The sequence below is a fragment of the Amaranthus tricolor genome, chromosome 6 (assembly GCF_026212465.1).
Source record: "Amaranthus tricolor cultivar Red isolate AtriRed21 chromosome 6, ASM2621246v1, whole genome shotgun sequence".
NCBI classification, from domain to species: domain Eukaryota; kingdom Viridiplantae; phylum Streptophyta; class Magnoliopsida; order Caryophyllales; family Amaranthaceae; genus Amaranthus; species Amaranthus tricolor.
Genome location: NC_080052.1, coordinates 7,520,558 through 7,541,477, shown reverse-complemented (window position 1 = coordinate 7,541,477; position 20,920 = coordinate 7,520,558). Strand labels below are relative to the sequence as shown.

At 34.5% G+C, this 20,920-nt stretch overlaps 3 protein-coding genes across 4 annotated transcripts; 1 reads left to right on the top strand and 2 right to left on the bottom strand.

The window, feature by feature from the left end:
* Positions 1-5,135: 5,135 nt before the first annotated feature.
* LOC130815241 (ferredoxin C 1, chloroplastic) lies at positions 5,136-5,725 on the top strand. Its single transcript, XM_057681637.1, has one exon. The coding sequence runs from the start codon at positions 5,236-5,238 to the stop codon at positions 5,680-5,682; it is 447 nt and encodes a 148-aa protein (XP_057537620.1). The 5' UTR covers positions 5,136-5,235; the 3' UTR covers positions 5,683-5,725.
* Positions 5,726-6,972: 1,247 nt separating this feature from the next.
* Positions 6,973-10,693, bottom strand: LOC130815240 (actin-related protein 6). The gene is made up of 7 exons (XM_057681636.1): positions 9,882-10,693; positions 8,294-8,510; positions 8,146-8,209; positions 7,948-8,032; positions 7,797-7,847; positions 7,644-7,706; positions 6,973-7,531 (listed from the first exon to the last, which is right to left on the bottom strand). Exons 1-7 carry the CDS (start codon positions 10,574-10,576, stop codon positions 7,402-7,404), a joined length of 1,305 nt encoding a protein of 434 aa, XP_057537619.1. The 5' UTR covers positions 10,577-10,693; the 3' UTR covers positions 6,973-7,401.
* Positions 10,694-15,259: 4,566 nt separating this feature from the next.
* On the bottom strand, positions 15,260-20,292 carry LOC130815328 (ricin B-like lectin R40G3). Of its 2 annotated transcripts, XM_057681762.1 has the most exons (5): positions 19,437-20,253; positions 17,747-17,866; positions 16,143-16,377; positions 15,883-16,022; positions 15,260-15,516 (listed from the first exon to the last, which is right to left on the bottom strand). In XM_057681762.1, the coding sequence occupies exons 1-4, from the start codon at positions 20,124-20,126 to the stop codon at positions 15,937-15,939; spliced, it is 1,131 nt and encodes a 376-aa protein (XP_057537745.1). In that variant the 5' UTR covers positions 20,127-20,253; the 3' UTR covers positions 15,260-15,516; positions 15,883-15,936. The 2 variants fall into 2 exon arrangements, with proteins under 2 accessions (XP_057537745.1, XP_057537746.1); XM_057681763.1 differs by lacking the exon at positions 15,883-16,022 and having other exon boundaries at positions 19,437-20,292.
* Between the last annotated feature and the right edge of the window lie 628 nt (positions 20,293-20,920).

Below are 20,920 nucleotides of genomic sequence, written 5' to 3'. Positions count from 1 at the left end.
ATAGTGGGGCTTCAGATCATATGTTTCATGATCTTTCCAAGTTTACTTCCTATGAAATCCTTAAACATAAAAGACATTCTATAACTATACCTGATGGAAGAACTATACCTGTTAAATATGTAGGATTAGTTAAGTTGAATAATGGTATTGTACTCAGAAATGTCTTATATGTACCTGAATTTAGATTTAATCTAATTACTGTGAACAAGATTGCTTCTGACATGAAGTGTGTGGTATCTTTTGACACTAACAAATGTTATATTCAGGAAATATTGATGAAGAAAACATGGTTGCTTGGTAAATCCAAAGTTGGTTTGTACATTTTTCAAGACATCAAAAGAACTGCAAGTGTTAATGCAGCTGCTGAAGAGCCTGTTGACACACAGAGCAATTCCAAATTTGTTCTTTACAAAGCCAAGTTGTGGCATCTAAGGATGGGTCATTTACCTATCAATAGGCTGAAGTTTTTGTTTCCTGAAATAAGTGAGAGTCTTGTAAAACCTTACATGTTCTGCACCATATGTCCCCAAGGAAAACAAACTAGATCAGTTTATCCTAAGTCTGATAAGTAAATCACAAAAGCCTTTAGAGCTTATTAACATTCATGTATGGGGTCCATTTAGAAATAAAACAAGAACTGATTGTTCCATGTTTGTTACTATTGTTGATGATTTCAGCAAGATGTCATGGATATTCCTGATAAAACATAAATCAGAATTTACCAAAGTCTTTAAGCAATTTGCTGTGTTCATTGAAAACCAACTTGACACTAAAATCAAGTGTGTTAGAACTGACAATGCAGATGAATTAACAAAAGGAGAAGCACTCAAATTTTATAGAACACATGGAATAAAACTCCAAACTAGTTGCACTGAAACCCCTCAACAGAATTGTATAGTTGAGAGGAAACTGAAGCACATTTTGGAGACTGTTAGAACTTTGCTTTTTCAAGCCAATCTTTCCCTTAGTTTTTGGGGAGATTGTGTTCAATGTGCAGTGCATCTCATAAATAGGATGCCACTACAAATTCTCAAAGGTAAAACACCTTATGAGCTACTGTTTGAATGCAAACCATATTACACCCATCTCAAAGTATTTGGGTGCCTTTGTTTTGTGAGTACCCTAAAAAGGGAAAGACATAAATTCTTTCCAAGAGCACAGTAGTGTGTTTTTCTTGGATATTCTCCTAGCCAAAAAGGCTATAAAGTATACAATCTCACAAAAAAAGTTGTGACTGTTAGCAAAGATGTAGTATTCTATGAAAACACTTCTTTCCCTATCACTGCATAAATAAAGAGCATGATTCCACTTTGAAACAGTTTTTTCTTCCTGTTTCTTTGACTAATTTTGATAGTTTTGATGACTATCCAACTCACAGTGACCATGATCATGATGACATTGAAAATTCTGATTATAATGATCATGAAGTAATTGAAAATCCTATCACTAACACTATTAGTGCACTTCAAAACATTGAAAACAGACATGATATTATCAGTACTGATCTTAGAAGATCACAAAGACCATAGTCCAACTTAGCACACCTCAGAACATTATGATCACAAAGAACCCACTAACTACAAGCATGCCCTAGCCAATCCTCTATGGAAAGAAGCCATGGATCAAGAAATTAAGGCACTAGAAAGGAATCACACATGGGAATTAATGCCTTTTCCTCCTAGCAAAAAGGTAATAGGCTTAAAATGGGTCTCTAAGGTCAAATTGAGGGCAAATGGGGAACTTGAGAGGTATAAAGCTAGGTTAGTAGCTAAAGGATACAATTAAAAGTTTGGAATTGACTATGAAGAGACATTTTCCCTTGTTGTGAAAATGAACACCATAAGATGTCTTCTTGTTGTTTCTTCTCACAAAGGTTGGATAGTAAGCCAACTTGATGTGAACAATGCTTTCTTGCATGGAGAATTAAGAGAAGAATTTTATATGGCCTACCCCCCAGGGTATCCTAATCCTCATAATCATGTTTGTAGGTTACATAAGTCCTTATATGGTTTGAAATAAGCATCAAGGCAATGGTTTGCCAAGCTATCTCAAGAGTTAATCAAGTATGGATTTCACCTATCAAAGAATGATTACTCACTCTTCATTAAGAGACAAAATAATCACATGATTTTTCTTGCTATATATGTTGATGATATACTCATCACAGGCAATGATCCTCATGAGATACACAATCTAAAAACATACTTGCATAGTGTTTTTAGTATTAAAGATTTAGGGAAGCTTCATTATTTTTTAGGTATGGAAGTTGCTTATACTTCTACTAGCATTATTCTTCACCAAAAAAAAAATTTACAAAAGAATTACTTTCTGATTCTGATTTTGACACTTTTAGACATGTTGTCACTCCTTTACCTGTGAATCTCAAATTATCAGCTCATGAGGGCAAGCTGCTAGACAATCCTACTCCCTATAGAAGTATAGTAGGAAAACTAAATTTTCTGACCCATACCAGACCTGATCTTTCCTATGCAGTACAAGCCTTGAGTCAGTTCATGCAGCAACTAAGAGACTCACATTGGACAGCCTTGAGGCATACTTTAAACTATGTACATAGTACATGTGGTGAAGGCATCATTATGGATGGTTCAAACAAGTTAACTCTTCAAGCTTTTTCAGATAGTGATTGGGGTACTTGTGTTGATTCAAGGAGATCAGTCACTGGGTACATCATAATGTTAGGGAAATCTCCCATAACTTGGAGGTCAAAGAAACAAGGCACAGTATCAAGATCAAGCTCTAAAGCAGAGTTCAGAGCAATGGCTGCCACTGCTGCAGAAGTAGTATGGACTATTAGACTTTTAGAAGAGCTAGGGATTAGTAACCTTAAGCGTGTGACCTTAAATTGTGATAATATGTCAGCAATCTACGTAGCCAAAAACCCTGTGTATCATGACAGGACAAAACATATTGAGATAGATTGCTATTTCACCAAGGAAAAAGTTTTAGAGGGACTCCTACAGCTCTCTTATCTACCTCTAAAGCACCAGCTTGCAAACCTTCTTACAAAGGTTCTTCCTTCTGCCAAACTACAAGAACTTCTGTGCAAAGGCTCTACTTCACAGCAGCTGCCTTCAAGCTTAGTCTTATAATCAATAGTTTGTTAAGTGTTTGTTATGTATCCAAGTCAGCCCAGTTAGTTAAGAGTTTGTTAGGATGAGTTAGTTAGTATAGTTTAGTTCTTTATGTTTTCCTTGTACTATAGTTAGTTTGTTATTTAGTTTGGTTTCCAATCCTATATCTAAGGATCTTGTACCTCTTGTAAACATCATCAAAGTTTAGTGAATGAATATCAGATTACTTTTCTGTCTTTACACTTGTTCTTTGTCTCTTCCATGTGTAAATTCAACACACATAAACTTTAATTAATCATCAACCCATCAAAACTTAGACTCATTGTTATTAAAATCACGATTCTAATCTACGATTTTAAGATTTTACGATCTTAAATTAAGCGAGCCATTTGAATCGTAGGTAGAATCGTAAGTTGGTAGAATCTTACGATTCTAATCAAAATAAAATTTTTAGAGGTAGAATCATAAGATCCTAAGATTTAACGATTCGATTCTACAAATTTATTCTTAAATTTTATTAATTTTTTTTATGTACCATCTTTCATTATTTTCTAATGATTTAATGATTCATCATCATAATTTTTCAAAAATAAACTTCTTCATTGGTATGAAGATTAAAAATTAATTATTAAATATTTTTCTATTGGTTCTTAAAAAAAGAAGTGAATGAACTTTAATTAATAAACTTAAACTTTTGAGATGAATATTTATTACTAGATAGCAAATTAAAGTTTATTGTAAAATCTTACGATCCTACGATTCGAGACTACTGATTCGATTCTACAAGTTTAAACGATTCCATGTTGAATCCCAATTTTAACAACTTTTCTTAGACTAGAATTCATATTGTCACTTTCGTCCTTGTGTTTGACCCCTATATTTCCTATAATAAGTGTAGTAGACTATAGGTGTATAATTTGTTGGCGACCAATAGGTCATATGAACTTAGACCTTATAGATTGGTCGGTTGGGTTGATTTTGGCTCAATTAGGTTTAATCCAGTGAATCTATAAATATATTATTATTTTATTCTCATTTATAAAATAGCTAATACTCCCTCCAATTCTTTCAAGTTGTCCCATTTAGTTTTGGCACACTATTCAATGCACTAACTCAATTTTAAATATCTCTAATTTAGCATAATTAAAAATTATAAAAATTTTGATATTAATAAAATTTACATTGAAACGAATCAAACAAGATGCCACTTGACTATATTTTGACGTTTAGATTAAGAATAAAGTACAAATAAAGAGTGACCGATGAATAGTGTTGAAAAACTAAATAGGACAACTTAAAAGAATTGAAGAGAATAACATCTTATATTTTTTGGTCAATATTTTATATATGTAGTTTTTCTTGTTATATTTGACCAAGAAAAGTTTTCAAGTCATAATTGTGTAATATCAAATTGAAATAATAAAAATAAACGAAATAATTGAAAGTTATAAACTTATAACTCAATAATATCGATGTAAAACTAAAATATTCACCAAATTTTATAAAAATGCATCAAACTGATTAGAATTTCTAATCAAATTTTGACAGGAATACAAAAAGACCGTTTCATGAGTATATAATTGCGATATTTCGGAACCATAAACAGTGTTATTATAGTTATAACTTATAAAGACGAATCAATACATGACACCCTAAAATAAATAACCCATTCCTCTTTACTTTTTTTTCCTGCTTGATTACAATCAAAATTTACATCCACAATCATAGTTTGGGAGGTTTATAGTATGTTCAACAAGTTTAACCATATAGGATTTCAAAAATTAGAGTCTGAATATTAAATTGTGTAATATATATTAATTGTTTAAAGATATAAAGTTGTTAGAAAATTATCATAATTTTTGAAATTGCACATAATAATAAAAGAATCCGTCAATTTATGCTCCGCCCTGATCTTAGTAATGATGTTTGAAACAAATATAATCATATATAGTAACTTTTTAAAATAAAAAAAAAAATTGGTTACTCGAAACGACATCGTCTTGATTCGAAATAGATTGATATAGAAATTCACATTCCATTATCCACCCAACTCCAAGGTTGCCATGAACCACACAATACTCTTCCAAGTCTAAACCATCAAAAACCCAACACTGAAGCTGATCAGTCCTCTCCTAACAAAACAATGGCTACTTTTCGTCTCACTTCGCCATCTCTCATAACACTCACAAAACAAATACAACCCAAACTTCCATTAAACTACTCTTCCTACATTTCCTTATGCCAGCCTTCTCGACTATCCCCTTCTCTCATTTGTGGCGCCTACAAAGTGGTGGTAGAGCATGAAGGTGAAGCAACAGAGCTGGAAGTGGATGAAGACGAGAGCATTTTATCGAAGGCGCTGGATAGCGGGATCGACATACCCCATGACTGTAAGCTTGGGGTGTGCATGACTTGCCCTGCAAAGCTGTTAAGTGGGAAAGTTGATCAAAGTGAAGGAATGCTGAGTGATGATGTTATTGAAAGAGGGTATGCCTTGTTGTGTGTTGCTTATCCAAGATCTGATTGTACTATTAGAACTATTCCTGAAGAAGAATTGCTTTCTCTTCAGTTAGCTACTGCTAATGACTAATTTTGTACCATTCTTGTATTGTTAAATTATTGATTTTTATGCAGTTTTGTCTTGTTTTAAACGAGTTGTTCATAACATGTTAAAATTTTGTAAGAGTGTTTTTAAGGCTCGACACAGACAGGGGTGAATTTAGAATAGTAGTATAGATAGGCCAAACACTTTGTTTTGGGTTATATCCTGCTTCTTTGGAATGGAATATCATACTTTATTTTTAGTTTACTTTCTGAACTTCGGTTTTTCACCCATGATTTGCCTAGTTAGGATATGGTTGTTTACCTTTACCCGAGCATTATAAAGCCTTTTTTGTGAGAGTAATATACATTTCTTACTCTCCTTGCTAGGATACTAGTCCTTTGCTTAGCCTACATAGCTTCTTTACTTGACCAATAAATCTTAACAACCATCCTTTGAGAGGTTTGATTTGGCTCACGACAAGGCGATAAGCAAGTAGCATATGTGTAACGACTTAGCAGAACAAGTCAGCATGTGACAGGTTGTTTGCTAGGCTCGTGGGTCTGTTGAGCAGTGGTTTGTGCGTTACAAAAGGACTTTGTTTGTAGCCAAGCTAATGACAAGATGTTGGTGCTAGTCATGAAGGTGGACAAGACAATTGCCAACAAAGATAGTATGGTGTAGGGGAGAGCAAAGACAATCAGTCATGCTAACTATGAAGCTTATCATATGGAGATTGGACTAGCCATAGGATATATGCAAGACGGGCTTGATTGCACAATGGCAGCATTCGATTCCAATGTTGGAGGGCTAAACCAAGTGGACTCACTCGAGTCCGCAATGGCCGAGGCTAAGGAGGAGGTCTAATGCCTAATCAATAAGACGGTTGATATGGTTCAGACAAGGGAGGTTCTGAGCATGTTTGACCGCACAGATTCCCGAAATATTGGTAACCTCAATATTGAATTACGTAGTATATGTTAAGTGTTTAAAGTTGTTAAAAAATATCATAATTTTAAAAATTACTTTGGACCTTCAAAGAATTTTTCAAATTTTACTACCCTGAGTTCAGAAATGATCCAACTAAAAGATAAGCTCATGGGTCAGTTCTAAATTCTTAGAAAATGGCATCACAGTCGTCAAGGGTGATGTGGTCTTATGCAAGTCGCACTCGCTATTCGCAAACACCAAATCTGTGCGTTGAAGGTTTTCAAATCACCAAAATATGCGGCAATTCTACCCGAATAATGTCAGAGATAGCAGTGAAGAAGTTGCCTGCACCGACAAGCAATGAAGAAGTAACGTGCACCAAGGACAGGTGGATTGATGCGCTAAGAGTAGGAAACCAAACTCAGCTGACGTTACAGTTCTCCTAAGATGGAATTCATGTGGTCTTATTACAAAGATATGATTACATATGATATGAAGTATTCAAGTATTTAACCCCTAAACTTTGTCTAGGTTGAATTCATGTAGTAAAACTAGACTAAAGAAATGTTGCTGGTAAAATTTTACATCATATAATACATTAAAATAACAAATAATGCACCTCATAGAATGATACAACACTAGACTCCTAAGATGGCACTTCAAAATACCAAATTGAGTGTCAGCCCACATTCGTTAGCAGAGTCATCAGCATGCTGTAAAGATATCCCCTGAACGCAAGTACAGTTGGAGAGCTGGGAAGGTTAAAGTATCTTCTAGCCTATTTTCTGCACAGAAGCTCATTGCATTTGATAGTTGCAGTAACAAACCCATATCAATTCACTGAAAGAATCGTCTACTACAACGGGCTGATCCTTCCTCCTCATAGTCGGCTTTTGTAGCACACATTGACTCAAAATCAGGACTAGAAGCCAGAAGTGAGCCACCTCGCCAGACACCTAATATGGGACTGGAACAACGAAAATCTATCAGTAAGTATTTTTATTGGACCAAGTTTATACAAGACTTTTACTAAGTATAATAATGCAGTAATAAATTGTTTGGGCAAAGAAGAAAATTACTCTTCCTGAGTGGTTATCTTCACTTGGTAATCATCAGGGACCAATGGTCGGAGCTCCATTTCCCTGTAGTGTATCGAAAAAACAAAACTTTGTGAAATGACTCTATTCAGCCTAAGTTGGATGAGACTTATTCAATTAGAAGGCAGAGCTTACAATCTCTCAGCAAAATGAGGAAATAGAGTGCTTCCGCCAGTCAAAATGATGCTGCAGAACAGTTCGGACATTAAAGTTCATAAAATGCAAAAAATTGACGTATTCAGATTCAACTAATTTAATCAAAAAATTGCAAAACTTCAGCAGCAACCTTTCATATAAGACTGGATGAAGAAGAGGATGACAAGAGTTAACGGAACGGACAATGCACTCGGCTAAACCAGCTTGATTCATTCCTGTAAAAATAGTTGGTAATCATTGTTTTTTAGTCAAGTTCTAAAAAGAATATACTTATCAAAATACTTATGTTTTTATTTTCTAATGGGAAGGTAATACAAGACAAACAAACCTAAATCAGCAGGGCGAAAAATCATCTCCGGCACAAGGAATCGCTCATTGGTCAAGTTAAACTCCTGCACCAAGACAAACACACTGTAGCTTGTAGGGCATGATGAAAATTAGAAACTTGTGACTGAATACGGAAGGATGGGATGTACATTTTTGGTTAAATCGACTTTTTTTCTGTCATCTAAATCTTCTGCATCTTCTGAAGGATTTTTAACCTTCTCCTCATTGGTTGTAACGTTTGGTGTTTCGTCATATAGAGTACGGTACCTCTGTGCTTCATTAATGTCTTTTACAAACCCCTTTGTATGAGTGATACCATCCGGAAGGACATATGTGCATTTGAAAAGGTTATCTCTGCCAGACTTCCTAAAAGATAATTGAATAGTCATATTGCGTAACACTCAACAGCAGAGGACAATTTACAATTCCTCAATTTCAGGAAAAAATTGGCTACAGAGAAGTCAAGAAAACAATCTATTGCAGCTGCAAGAGTAAAAATATTGTACGACTAGTGACATTATAAGCAATCAAAGTAGCTAAAACTGCACAAACAAGATAACTAAGCCAAACATGTCATATCCAAGAGAAAAGTTTGCGTTGGTCTGGTAAACACAGAAAATTCCAAAGCTCCAAGAAAACATGAAATCCAGGTCTTCCTTAATAAATAAATCCATAAGCAGATGCCTTAAAGCAAACAATCTGTAAGCTCTCAACCTAAAAGCAACCTATTCTATAGTGCAATTACACACATGACAAAAGCTCAGCGAAAATATCGGAACCATCGCAGATGAACACATTACAGTATGAGTGCTCACCCCAGTCACCAGTGATAGCAATCTTTATTCCCATATACAACAAAACTAATCCCCCTTATCCACCCTCTAAAATGGCATCTATTTCATCAATTCAGACGATAATCAAAATCGATTCCAAAGCAGAAAGATATACATGTCTCTATTCCACAAGGCATAAGGTGGCATCTTACAATGCTTTATTGTTATAGGCAATTCACCTTTACCCAACAAATCCCCAAGACTAGTCCCATTTAGTTTTCTTCCATCAATCTTCCTACCACCCCCAAGGCCCCACCCCAAATAGTTGAATACAACAAACCAGCCCTGATCTCCCTACGACAATACCAAAACCTTAATCCAAAAGACAACACCCACTACATGCCAAACATTGACCTCACGCCATCTTTACAATAGAATAATTCACAAATCAACACCAACCCCTTCCCAAACATTAGACAACATCTACATAAATTAGTTGGTTTCATGTCATCACCAATTTACAGCTGTACAAATTAAGCAGCAATCCCCAAACAATAGACACTACAAATGCAAACTAGCTCTAACAAATTAAGGAACAAGACCCTACCCCCTCAAAGAACAAAAAAGCAAAAAAGACAATTCTTTTTTCTGCACCTGCAACTAAACACTTCCATATACTTTTAGATAGCTCTGTTTAAAACCCCAATTTACAACCCTTCAAAAACAATCGATTCTTTTAGTTCACCTACAATTCCTTAATTTCAGAAAATAAAACCATTATCCCAGTAAGTCAAAGAGAGAATCCAATTCACCCACCCACCAAAATGAAAAATGATCTCCCTTGCAACAACCTAGGAAGAATCCAGAATACTAACTCACCAAAAAAAAAAAATAAAAACTAAATATACTAAATAATAACTCACCAAAATGAAAATTAGTTTTTCTTTAAGAGGAGAAGACTGACCTTGCAATCTGCAAATCACGAGGAACATCAAGAGAAACAAAGCAAAGTTGTTCTTTAACATGATCCAAAATCAAATATTCATCCATAACATTAATAGACCTATAAGAAACCAATTCCTTCAAATAATTCGTCAAAGCCTTCCCACCCAAATCAAGTCTTTTAACCCCATAATTAATACTAAAATTCTGAAAAACCGGAGCAACATGAGTAAAAGAAAATCCACAATCAACAACAAGACTACATTGTGTCCTGGAAACGACACCGTTAGGGTTTCTACTAGCTTCATAAAGATGAACTAAAGATGGAGAATCAGAAATATAAAGAGACCTAAAATTAAAATCTTCAAAAACAAGCTCAAAAATGGGTGAATGAGAAAGAGAAAAAAGTGGATTTGTAAGTAGAAGGGATGAATTATTGGGTGATGGAAGTGGTAAAGTACGGAAAAGATGGGCCCAGATATCACGTTGAAGATCTGGGTTAAGGAGATAACCACGGTCAATGGGGCGACGAAGGGAAAGTGAAGTTGGATCAAAAGAGAGGATTTCGTTTGAGGTTAAGAGTTTTTTCGAGGAAGAAGAAGAAAAGGGGGGTTTTGCGGTGGAATTTGGGGTAATGAGAGTAGGATTACGGTCACCTCCAACGCCGATTTTAATGGTGGATCCGCCATTGTCGAGGACTATGACGCTGGAGGACATGGTTGCTGATGGGATTTTGAGAGGGTTTTATTGTTGATTGAGTGGTTTTGCTATTGGAGTTTCCCGCGTTGGAGAGACATTTGTTTGTAGATGAATAATTAAGGTTGAGACTATGAGCAACAAAAATAAAATACTCATTCTTTCATTCCGAAATAATCTTATATAAGTTTTAAGCTTATTTTATATATTGTGAGTAATGTGTTAGAAAAATTATAGTTAAGTAGAATATTGTTTGAATCGTCTAATTAAATACTTTCATAATATTAAATTTTTATAGTTTTTAGTTAAGTATAAGTTATGATATAAATGATCAAAGTTACACATTAAATTGCGTAAAAAGTAAAATGTAGCAAATATAATAAAACAGTGGAAATAAAATTCGAGAATCACGTGTTACCCTTTCGTTAGTGCTCTCATTTCTCCTATGTGAATTTTAGGAAGGATTAATTTTTTTTTTTTTTTTTTTTCACTTATATGTTATGTTATGGTATTTTAACCTAGGGATGACAATTCAGTCCGAATTCGACCCTAGTCCGATTCGATCCAAGGAAAATAATTCGATTCGAGTCCGAGGAAAAGGTTATCCGACTCCAACTTCGACTTCACGATCCGAATTCGAGTTAGAGACGGATCGGAGTTGGACCTTATTAAAAATCCGACACTCCGACCCGACTCCAACTCTGAAGGAAATCCGACTTTGAATTTGACTTTTAACCCAATATTTTGTTTCCTTTAAAACTCTAGACGTGACTAATTCAAGCTCTCTCTCATACTAATTGTAATTTCGATTTTGAAAAACTAATTGGTATTTTTATTTAGATCAATCAACCAAAATACGACAAATCAGATCAAGAGAAATAAAATACGTCAAATCAAAATGCGAGAAAATTTTGTTAAATTGTAGTATTAGGAATATTTCTCATGTTAAACTTGAATTCAAAGTACATATTTTTTTGTTAAATTGTATTTGAAAAATATATTTTGTTAATTTCGTATGCTTTAAATCATTAGTACAATATCACAACGACAAAGTTTAATAATAATCCGACTCCGTTGGAGGTCCGAGAGTCCGAGTTGGGGCAAACTTGGAGTATGCATAATCCGATTCCGAGTGGAGGTGGATTGAAAAAAAAAAAGTTCGACTAAAATCCGGAGCAAAGTCGAAGTATGTATAATCCGAGCCGAGTCCGAGCCATTGCCATCCCTATTCTAACCTACTCGGAATTAAAAAAAAAGTTAAATATGTGTTGCAGCTAGGGGTGTGCATAAAAACCCGATCCGAATATCCGATTCTAATTATCCGGTATCCGATTTCCAAAATTGGATAATTTACCCGATTTTCGCAAACCGGATACCGAATTCGGGTCACATGTTTTTGGAAACCGGATATCCAATATCTGGTTTTATTTATCTATTTATTATATATTTTTTTTTACTTTTTTAGCAAATAAAATGATGATGGTATCTATTAAGCTAACCTTGGATTGAATCTTAATATAATTTTTCTCCCGTAAATTTTTTTTTTATGATTGTTCTTACTTAGACCAGTGTGTAATAATGTTATTCTTTAATTTTCTTAATTTGTCTTTTAAAACTAATTAAACTAAATATTTTTAGAGAGTTAGTATTTGAATTTTATATATGAAAATATTCTAAATAAACATAGAGCTAAAAAAACGTATGGTTGAACGAACTAAAGACAAAAAAATAAAAAATAAAAACATTCTAATAAAACCGGGTACTGGATCCAACGCGGATTAAACCGATTATCCGAAATTCGGATACCCGGTTTAATTCGGGTCGAAAACCGAATAACGTTTTTAGGTATCCGAAAAATCAGATATCCGAATTTCTGGATCCGGGTCGACTCGGTATCCAATTTTAAACGCCCTAGTTGCAGCATAGAGGTGTACATAACAAAGGGTCGGATCAATATACAAACCTCACATACGCGTTGTGATTATGATCATTTTTTGAGGTGGTCAGGCTCTTTGGCATGTAGCCCACTCCGACCATACCCAATCGAATTTAAGGATTTGTGTACATTTAGTTAATCAGATGTTTATTTGAAATAACACTTTAGGTAGAGTTATAATTTTGGTAGAATCTTACTATTCTAAAAGAATTAACATTTAATGTTTTGAATTATAATATAATATTTCAATTTTACGATTCGATCCCTTAAACATAGTCTGAATTGTAATTGATTTGTTATGCACCATAATTCACTTAATTCTTTGATATACACACTCTTTTAAAGCTTTTCATAATTATAAAAAGAATGAAAAAAAAATTATTGATATAGAGTTTTAAACTAATGATTGAATATTGTTCTATTTGATACCTTAAAATTAAAATTAAGGATATTTTATTTCACAAACTTATACTTTTAAAATGGTTGTTAAAGCAAGTACCAATAATCTTAATGATGACGTTAACTTTAAACATATAATCGAACATGCTTTGTCTTGTACTTTAGAGAGGGTCGATAAAGATGTGTCGAATATGGGTGATTTAAGGTTTGGAACGATTGATAAGAGTTGCTTGATCAAAGCAAGAAATAAAGAAGCAGAACAGTGAGTGGCTCGACCAACCGCTCGATCGAGTAAAGTATTGCTCGACCGGTCGAGCGGTGTTGGCTCGGTCGAGCAAGGTGTGCAGAACAAGTCAGTAGCTTCTCTGGAAGCTCGCTCGACCGAGCGAGGTAGTGGCTCGGTCGAGCGGAAGTCCAGCAGACTACATTGGATTCTGTTTTTGGTTAGAATTTGTAGTGACTATGCAATAATGTGGTGCATTACTCTATTGTTTATTGTAATGTTTATTGTCATGGTTAATTAGATTGTTAATTGGGATGTTACATGTGAGTTTATGGTGATTTATGAGGGAATACTAAAGGTGATGAATACTTTGCTTATAAATAGGATTCATCACTCATAGTAAGAAACACCACAGAAACACACATATTGTTGAGAGGGCTATTGCATTGTTAGAAACTTGAGAGTGTTCTTACTTTGCTTTAGTATTTGTGATCTTGAGAGATTGTTCTCAAGATAAGGGAGGTTTATTATACTTGTAATTGTTGAATTCATTATAATAAACTATATTTGAGGGGGAGGTATTCAAGATACCTCATAAACACTTGTGTTCATTTTTGCATTATATTTTTCATTTGTTTTTCTTTGTTGAACCTGTTTGAGGCTTGCGCTTTCAATGGTAATTACCACTAGAGACAAAAGATTATAAAATATTAAATTTTATTTGTTGGATCATACAATTCCACAATCTGATCATACCAATTTGATCATATCTCCATAGTTGCTTCCACGTAAAATCATAATACGGATAACTTTAAGAGCAAAATTGATATTTTCTCTACAATCAAACAAAATTAATGATAAATTTTCAAATGTAAAACTTAACTTTAATTCCTTTGACCACCATTCAATTTTCAATTAAATTCAAAACCAAAAAAAGTTGATTATGTGAATAACACGTACAAATGAGTCCTACGCAAACTCATAATACTCATATATAAGTTGAGTTCAAATTGTTAAATAAGTTTAAACTCGATTTACCTCGATTTGTTTAAGCATTATTGTATTTGAGCTTCACTAATGAACAACTCAGTCAACAAACCTCAATATCCAGCCTTGAGATCACTTCTTGTTAATGCAAGTGTTAAAACTCTTAATAATGACAATGGCTTTAAACACATAATCAAACATGCTTTATCATGTACTTTAGAGAAGGAGGATATTAATGTGTCGGTTATGCTGACTTAAGTTCGGAACAATACATGAGGTGATTGATGCGGAGTATATGAGAATTGAGATGCATTGAACAAGGTAAAAGAGGCTTTGAATAAGGCATAAAGAGACTTCACTAAAGATGCTAGACCATGCCTTGAACGAGGCAAGGGATGGTATGGGGGTTGCTTGTTCAAGGCAACAAAGTAGCAGCAAACAAAATGTGTTTGTGTTGTGCTTGTTCGAGCAAGGCTAGTGCTCGTCTGAGCACAGAGATCAGAAGCTGACAGTAGCCACTCAGTTGTAGCCGCGTCGAATGAGCAAGGTAGTTGCTCAAACAAGCGGCAATCTAAGGGACCTAGCGGCTAGTTTTTTTTACGTTTAGGGCATTGAAGAGGGGCTTATTTCTGTTTATTACTTTGCTTTATTGTAGAGTTAATGTGTGATTCTAAAATGTAGTATAACCTCTATATAAAGGGCTTACGCATTCATAGAATCAACACACAATATTGAATGAGGGATAATATAAAGTGAAGGGCTATGGTGTTTACCGAAAGAGTTTTCTTTCTTTGTATTAGTATTTGTGATCTCCATTGTTGGGAGATATTTTGCTTGATAGGTTGTTCTCAAGTAGAGAGGCTTATTTATATTTGTATTGTTAAATCCAATTATAAGTAAACATTTGTTGAGGAGAAGGTATCCAAAATACCTCATACATTGTGTGTTCTTCCTACTGTTTTAATTGTGTTTTATCTTGTTTTTCCACTTGTATGAGACCTCTTATTGCAATCATTTCACTTCCAAATGACAAACTGATCAAAACTCGACGTAAAAAACATTCATCTTAACCTCGTTTTTGAAATCGAGTTTTGAACTATGCTGGAGACATAAAACCAACACAATTGTAGCAGAGAATCTTTAAGTAGGAGTATAATAGTTTACCAAACAATGCTCATGTTGTATTCATAAAAAAAACACCTTATATTGTTATCCCATCAAAGGCACAACCATAGTCACTCACATAAAGAAGCATCAATCCACAAAACCTTACACAATATAAATATAAACTCTCAGCAGCAGTATAAGCTTCTGCATATGCACATACAAGTATTTAGTATTATTATACCAACAATAACACACACAATAAACAAGATATTTGCTGACGCGTTTCTTCAACATCACCCGGATATTCTCCTGCAATTTCACACCAGGTTGGATAATGAGTCAACAATAGGGATATTGTACATGATAAATTTGGTATTGGGCTTGTAGACAAGACCCACATAAGAGGAGAATTGACCGCACACAAATCCGATAAGGTTCCATCCTAAAACAAATTGATATTCTGAGGAGTAGCCTATCAAACTTATATGTTAGTCAACTTCTCTTTGATTGTTCGAAGTGGAATCACATTAGGTTATTTTTTCGACAGTAGATACATTACAAGATTGTTTGGATCGTAACTGGCTTTAATATAATGACTTATATATCACCAGCACTGCTTATTTTATAGGAAGTTGCAGTTGTGTTTGCCTTCATGGGTGAACCCGAAACACTTACATTGTTATTACAAGGGTAAAGCTGCGTACATTCGACCCAACAAATCATGCTTAGTTAATAGCCGCTTATAGGCATTCGGGTGATCTCATGGACCTCGTGGTGTTGTAGTTGTTGTTTATGATTGGGTTTCCTAGTATACCCTTTAAATAAAGGATATATTTGATAATCATCATCATAACATGTATTCCATAACAAAGTGAGTACTTATATTAGGAATAAGTAAGAGTTAAAAGTTTAACATGAAAAAGCAGAAAACTCACAGGTTCGGTGAAGCCTCCACTGCTGATTCTGGTTGTCTCCCTTCCAGCACTTGTAAATAGCAATAATAGTGCCATCATGGACACCACCATGATCCTTGTCACCATTGAAAGCATCTAAAACCAAACGAACGTTATTAACGTTCCTGATAGTTCTGAAACCAGAACCCAAGTCCTTGCTCTCAGTCCACAGGACAGATGCATCCAAATGATCAGGTTTGTAAGGGATCATGTCAACCTGAATATGAATTCAGATTACATTTTTGTGGTTAAATATTTTGACAATAGACATTTAAGTAAAACAAATCCAAAGCATCAGTAAATGACTTGTGCCCATTAAGTATTTGGAACTTTTTTTATTAATAAAAAAAAAAACCAACTTATCACACAACATCCTTGGTATAGTGGTGTTCATTCAGGTCATCGAGTTGATTTTGGGTTAGGTGTTTCGAGTCGGTTTATAATCGGGTTTTGCGTCCATATTGTTTTTTACAAAATTGCAAATCATTTTGAAGTCGGATCAAATCAGGTTTGGTTACAAGGTCGGGTAGATTTCGAATCATCGGATCTGTTTCAAACACCTCTACTTGGGGTACATATATCATAATCCCTTTAATTCATACTCCCTCCATCACTTTAAGTTTGACACACTTTAAAACTGATGTGAGAGATTCTTGCGATAAGTGTGTCAAACTCAAAGTCCCAAATGGAGGAGTCGTTCTTAGGGATATGTATAAGAAGTTAAAATAAGAGATTACCAATTATTAATTGCAACGATTGACGCCTAATATGGTAATGGTAATAACATAAATAGCCTTAGAGCTGTATATATCATAACTTTTTATAAAAAAAAAAAAAAAAAAGACACTTGAAAAAGTAAAAAACTGTAAGGCAACGTGGGAATAATTTTGAAATAAGTCAAAGATTTTGTTCATTAAAAAAGAAGATTTGGATCTCAAGTTGAACCATAAGAAGCTTCCTAAATTATGAGAATGAATCATGTAAAACAAGATGTGGCAGGGATCATTGTTCATCACGCATCATATTTCAGATCAAACAACTAAATTATTCTATCCCACAAGAAGATATGTGATCAAGACTCCACACATTATATTATTGAAGAAGATACCTTAATAAAACAAAGATATTCAACATAATTTCTCAATCATCCATCAACTTGGACATTGACCATCACATAGTGGGAACCTAGGCTTGTAGGAAAACCGTAAAACTGGAAACGTGTACAAAATTAAATCGAGATTCAGCACATCTCAATACTAGCACATCCTACTTAACATGATCATATATTGAGAACACATCTAGCTTGATTACAAAATTACACTACTTGATATCAGCACAACTTAGTTGATCAATTAGCAATGGAGACCAAATAAAGTCCGCATACAAACATAAAGTTTAGTCCATACTACTAGCAAGAACGCCATCAAATTTAAGCATCAGAGTGATTTAGTTTACTGTCACTCATATCGTCCAGTCAAGTCTCATAGATTACATTTGATTGATGTTCTTATAGCTATTCATGAAATAGTTTACTCACAGAAAATTGGACACAAATTTAAATGCAAAATAAATTGCAAGCAACTCACCGGATGACCATTAACAGAATGTTTTAGAGCCTTCCCAGTAGCTTTGTTCACCAATGCAAAACTAGGATATCCATCTTCATCCTTTACCTTTGTGCTATACTTTTCATCCTTGTACCAGTGCTGATTCAACAATATCATGATATAAGAATCAAATATAATTCATTTTCATATCCAGAAGACAGACAGAAAAATGACTATCCAGTTAAATACTTCATCTTATAGGTTGAACTATTAGTCGGATAAAAATATACTTTTAGTTTAAGCTTTAAGATCCAATCCTATTTTACTCAAATTCGATTCATATCACCTACTTATATAAAAGGTTCACTTTTTAACCAAGTGCAAGATTGACGATATTGTCATATATCATATCTTTGGTCCAAAAAAGTGTCTATGATTCATTCCGATGTGAGAGCTTTAAGGATCCCACACACGCAACCAAGGTAAAAATTGAAAGGCTGAACAACATAATTCTAGTCTAGTCCATGCTAGATGCTACAGAAACTATGGAGTAGCTACAAAGCAAGCCAACATTATCAGTTTATCACTTTTTTTATACGCATCTTTTATCAATATTTCATTACGTTCATCAAATGCCTCTTCAATTAAAAGACTAAATAGGGAAAATGAAGCAATAGATGCATACATCAACAATATGCGTACCAAATCAAAACAAAGAAAAATGAAGGGTGGGAAACGTTTCCTCACATCAAATAAAGTATCAACACAATTTGTTTGAGTATTAAATATATACTGAGGCCTCAATCATGAGTTTGAGATTTTGGTTGAGTTAGTTCCTTGACTTAGCATTAGAAGCCAACGTGACATAAAGGCTACGGGTTTGAATTTCATTCACCCTTCATTCATTTTAAGTGAAATATTTAGCACCATATATAAAAAAGGTATGTGTTGCATCTATACTTCTAACTCAAGGGCTTTCGTGTGATGGGGGTTTAGAGTATAACAGAATCATGAGAACTCAACCATCATGGTTCTTTGACATAATATCATAAGCTAACGTCACAAGAGGTCAGGGGTTCAACAATCATCCACCTTAGGGTGTGTATAATTGTATAAGGATGACATGTGTTGCGTCCACATTCTAATCCAAAAGACCTCATACGAGGGTTGTGTTGTACTTGTAGTATATTATAGGAGTATATATCTTTGTGCATCAACCATTAGATTAAACTCTTGGTTAAGTTATTCCTCGATAAAAGTTCATCTTTTTAATTCACGATTCCCCAAACTGCACATTAAACCCAATTACACTGTACATACTCCTAACAAAATCTCCACAATATTTAAAAATTTCAAAACCTTTTCATGTGCTTAAATGATAAATAGCTTTGCCAGTAATCTGAAAATGTTCAACTTTTCCAACCTCATTATTCTATTTCCCCAAAAATTGAGAAAAGTGTCAACCTCTTCCTCACATCAAATTAATTTTTCAAAAAACATGATGAAAGCCCCAATTTCAAATACAGTACAATAATGCTCCTAATTTTTCAGCTAAAAACATCATCAATCATCATCATGGTATGCAATCAAAACAAGATCAATCAGAAAAAACAAAACCCCAATTTCAGAAACAGAATCAAAATGCAATCAACAAATCGGGTCAAGTAACATGAGCCATCAGATCGTTTCTAGATATAATCGATAAAATAAAATAAAATATTTCAAAAACCTGGGTAGGATCATTGGGATCAGCATAAGTAAGAAGAACTTTCCCATCTCTAATCGCAACACAATATCTATCTCCACCAGCTTTACAATAAATCATGTGGCTTGGCTTATTCCCAAAATACCCTTCCAAATTCAACCCACCACCAAAGCTTCCACCACCACTTTCATGATGACTGCCAACATCATCACTTGGAGAAGAATGATGAAAATGCTCAGCAATGAAACCAGGCATGTGAGGCCTAAAATGGTGGGAACCACCATCGCTCTCTTCATGATGGGACCCACCTACGCTTCCGTATTCATGGTGGCGGGAAGAAGTTTGATGCTCATACGGAGCAGCAGGAGGAGGAGGAGGAGGGTAGTTTTGGGATCCCATGTGAGATACGTGATGAACTCCGGCGACTTGAGGGGGCGGTGGAGGAGGGAAATTTTGGGATTCAAAATGAGGGGTATGAGATGTGTGGTAAACTCCGGCGACTTGCGGCGGAGGAGGATAATTTCCTGGTGGATGATGAGAGAATTCTCCGCCGTATGAAGGTGGAGGAGGATAAGTTTGTGGCGGAGAGTGACGGAAATCACCGCCGTAAGACGGTGGAGGTGGATAATTTGAATATGGTGGACGTCGGTCGTTTTTAAAATTTTCATCGTCATCACGGTGGTGATGGTGGTTGCCACCATAGGGGAATTCCATGATTTTGATATTTGGATGATCAAGAGAAGATCAATTCACAAAAAGAAATGGTGAACAATTTAAATAGAATAAAAGAAATGATTATTACAATTTTTGATAGGAATACAAGCATGAATACTCCCCATGTCCCACTAATTTTGTCCGATAGAAATGGGTGAGAAAATGAAAAATTAAAGAGTACTCGCTAAAGATAGGTTGTAGTGAGTATTATTTTAATTAAATATAATGTAAAGTAATGATTGTATTGAAAGTATGATAGAGAAAATAATTATAAATAAAAGAAAAGGGGTACATCAAAATAAAATGGAACTTTTGAAACTACTCGTTATAGTAATGTGGAAGATAAAAAAGAACGAAGGGAGTATTACATTACTAACTCTTATGTAATGAATTTTTAATTTTGTCATTGGTTAATTTTTAAACCTTTATTCTCTAATATTTCTTTAAAAACACTCACTGAACACTCACCAAACTAAAACGCGTGATCGAACCGCGGTTGAGTCGCGTGCTTTAGCGATCATACTGCACTCCGATCGCGCGCGACTGGATGTTAAAAATCACTGCAAACTTTAAACGGTTGCCATTTCTCGCTCGATTATCAGAATTGGGCATATAATATGTCATTTAAAAGATCTTGAAGTCTAGTTTCTAATGCCCAAACCTTGCATTAATACGATTTTTGTATAAAAAGTTATATCAAAAAGATTGAAGATATATCAAATTTCAGCACAAGCAAACTTTAAACGATCGTCATTTCTCGCTCGGTTATTTGAATTAGGCATATAATATATTAT

Bases quoted from the DNA above. Each gene is read 5' to 3' on its own strand.
- LOC130815241 (XM_057681637.1), top strand. From the start codon at position 5,236: ATGGCTACTTTTCGTCTCACTTCGCCATCTCTCATAACACTCACAAAA.
- LOC130815240 (XM_057681636.1), bottom strand. From the start codon at position 10,576: ATGTCCTCCAGCGTCATAGTCCTCGACAATGGCGGATCCACCATTAAA. The intron at 8,210-8,293 runs GTACATCCCATC...GTCTTGGTGCAG, and splicing joins AAGTCGATTTAACCAAAAAT to GAGTTTAACTTGACCAATGA. The intron at 8,033-8,145 runs GTTTGTTTGTCT...CTATTTTTACAG, and splicing joins TTTTCGCCCTGCTGATTTAG to GAATGAATCAAGCTGGTTTA.
- LOC130815328 (XM_057681762.1), bottom strand. From the start codon at position 20,126: ATGGAATTCCCCTATGGTGGCAACCACCATCACCACCGTGATGACGAT. The intron at 16,378-17,746 runs GTGAGTTGCTTG...ATTCATATTCAG, and splicing joins ATTCTGTTAATGGTCATCCG to GTTGACATGATCCCTTACAA. The intron at 16,023-16,142 runs GTGAGTTTTCTG...CTTTATTTAAAG, and splicing joins GTGGAGGCTTCACCGAACCT to GGTATACTAGGAAACCCAAT.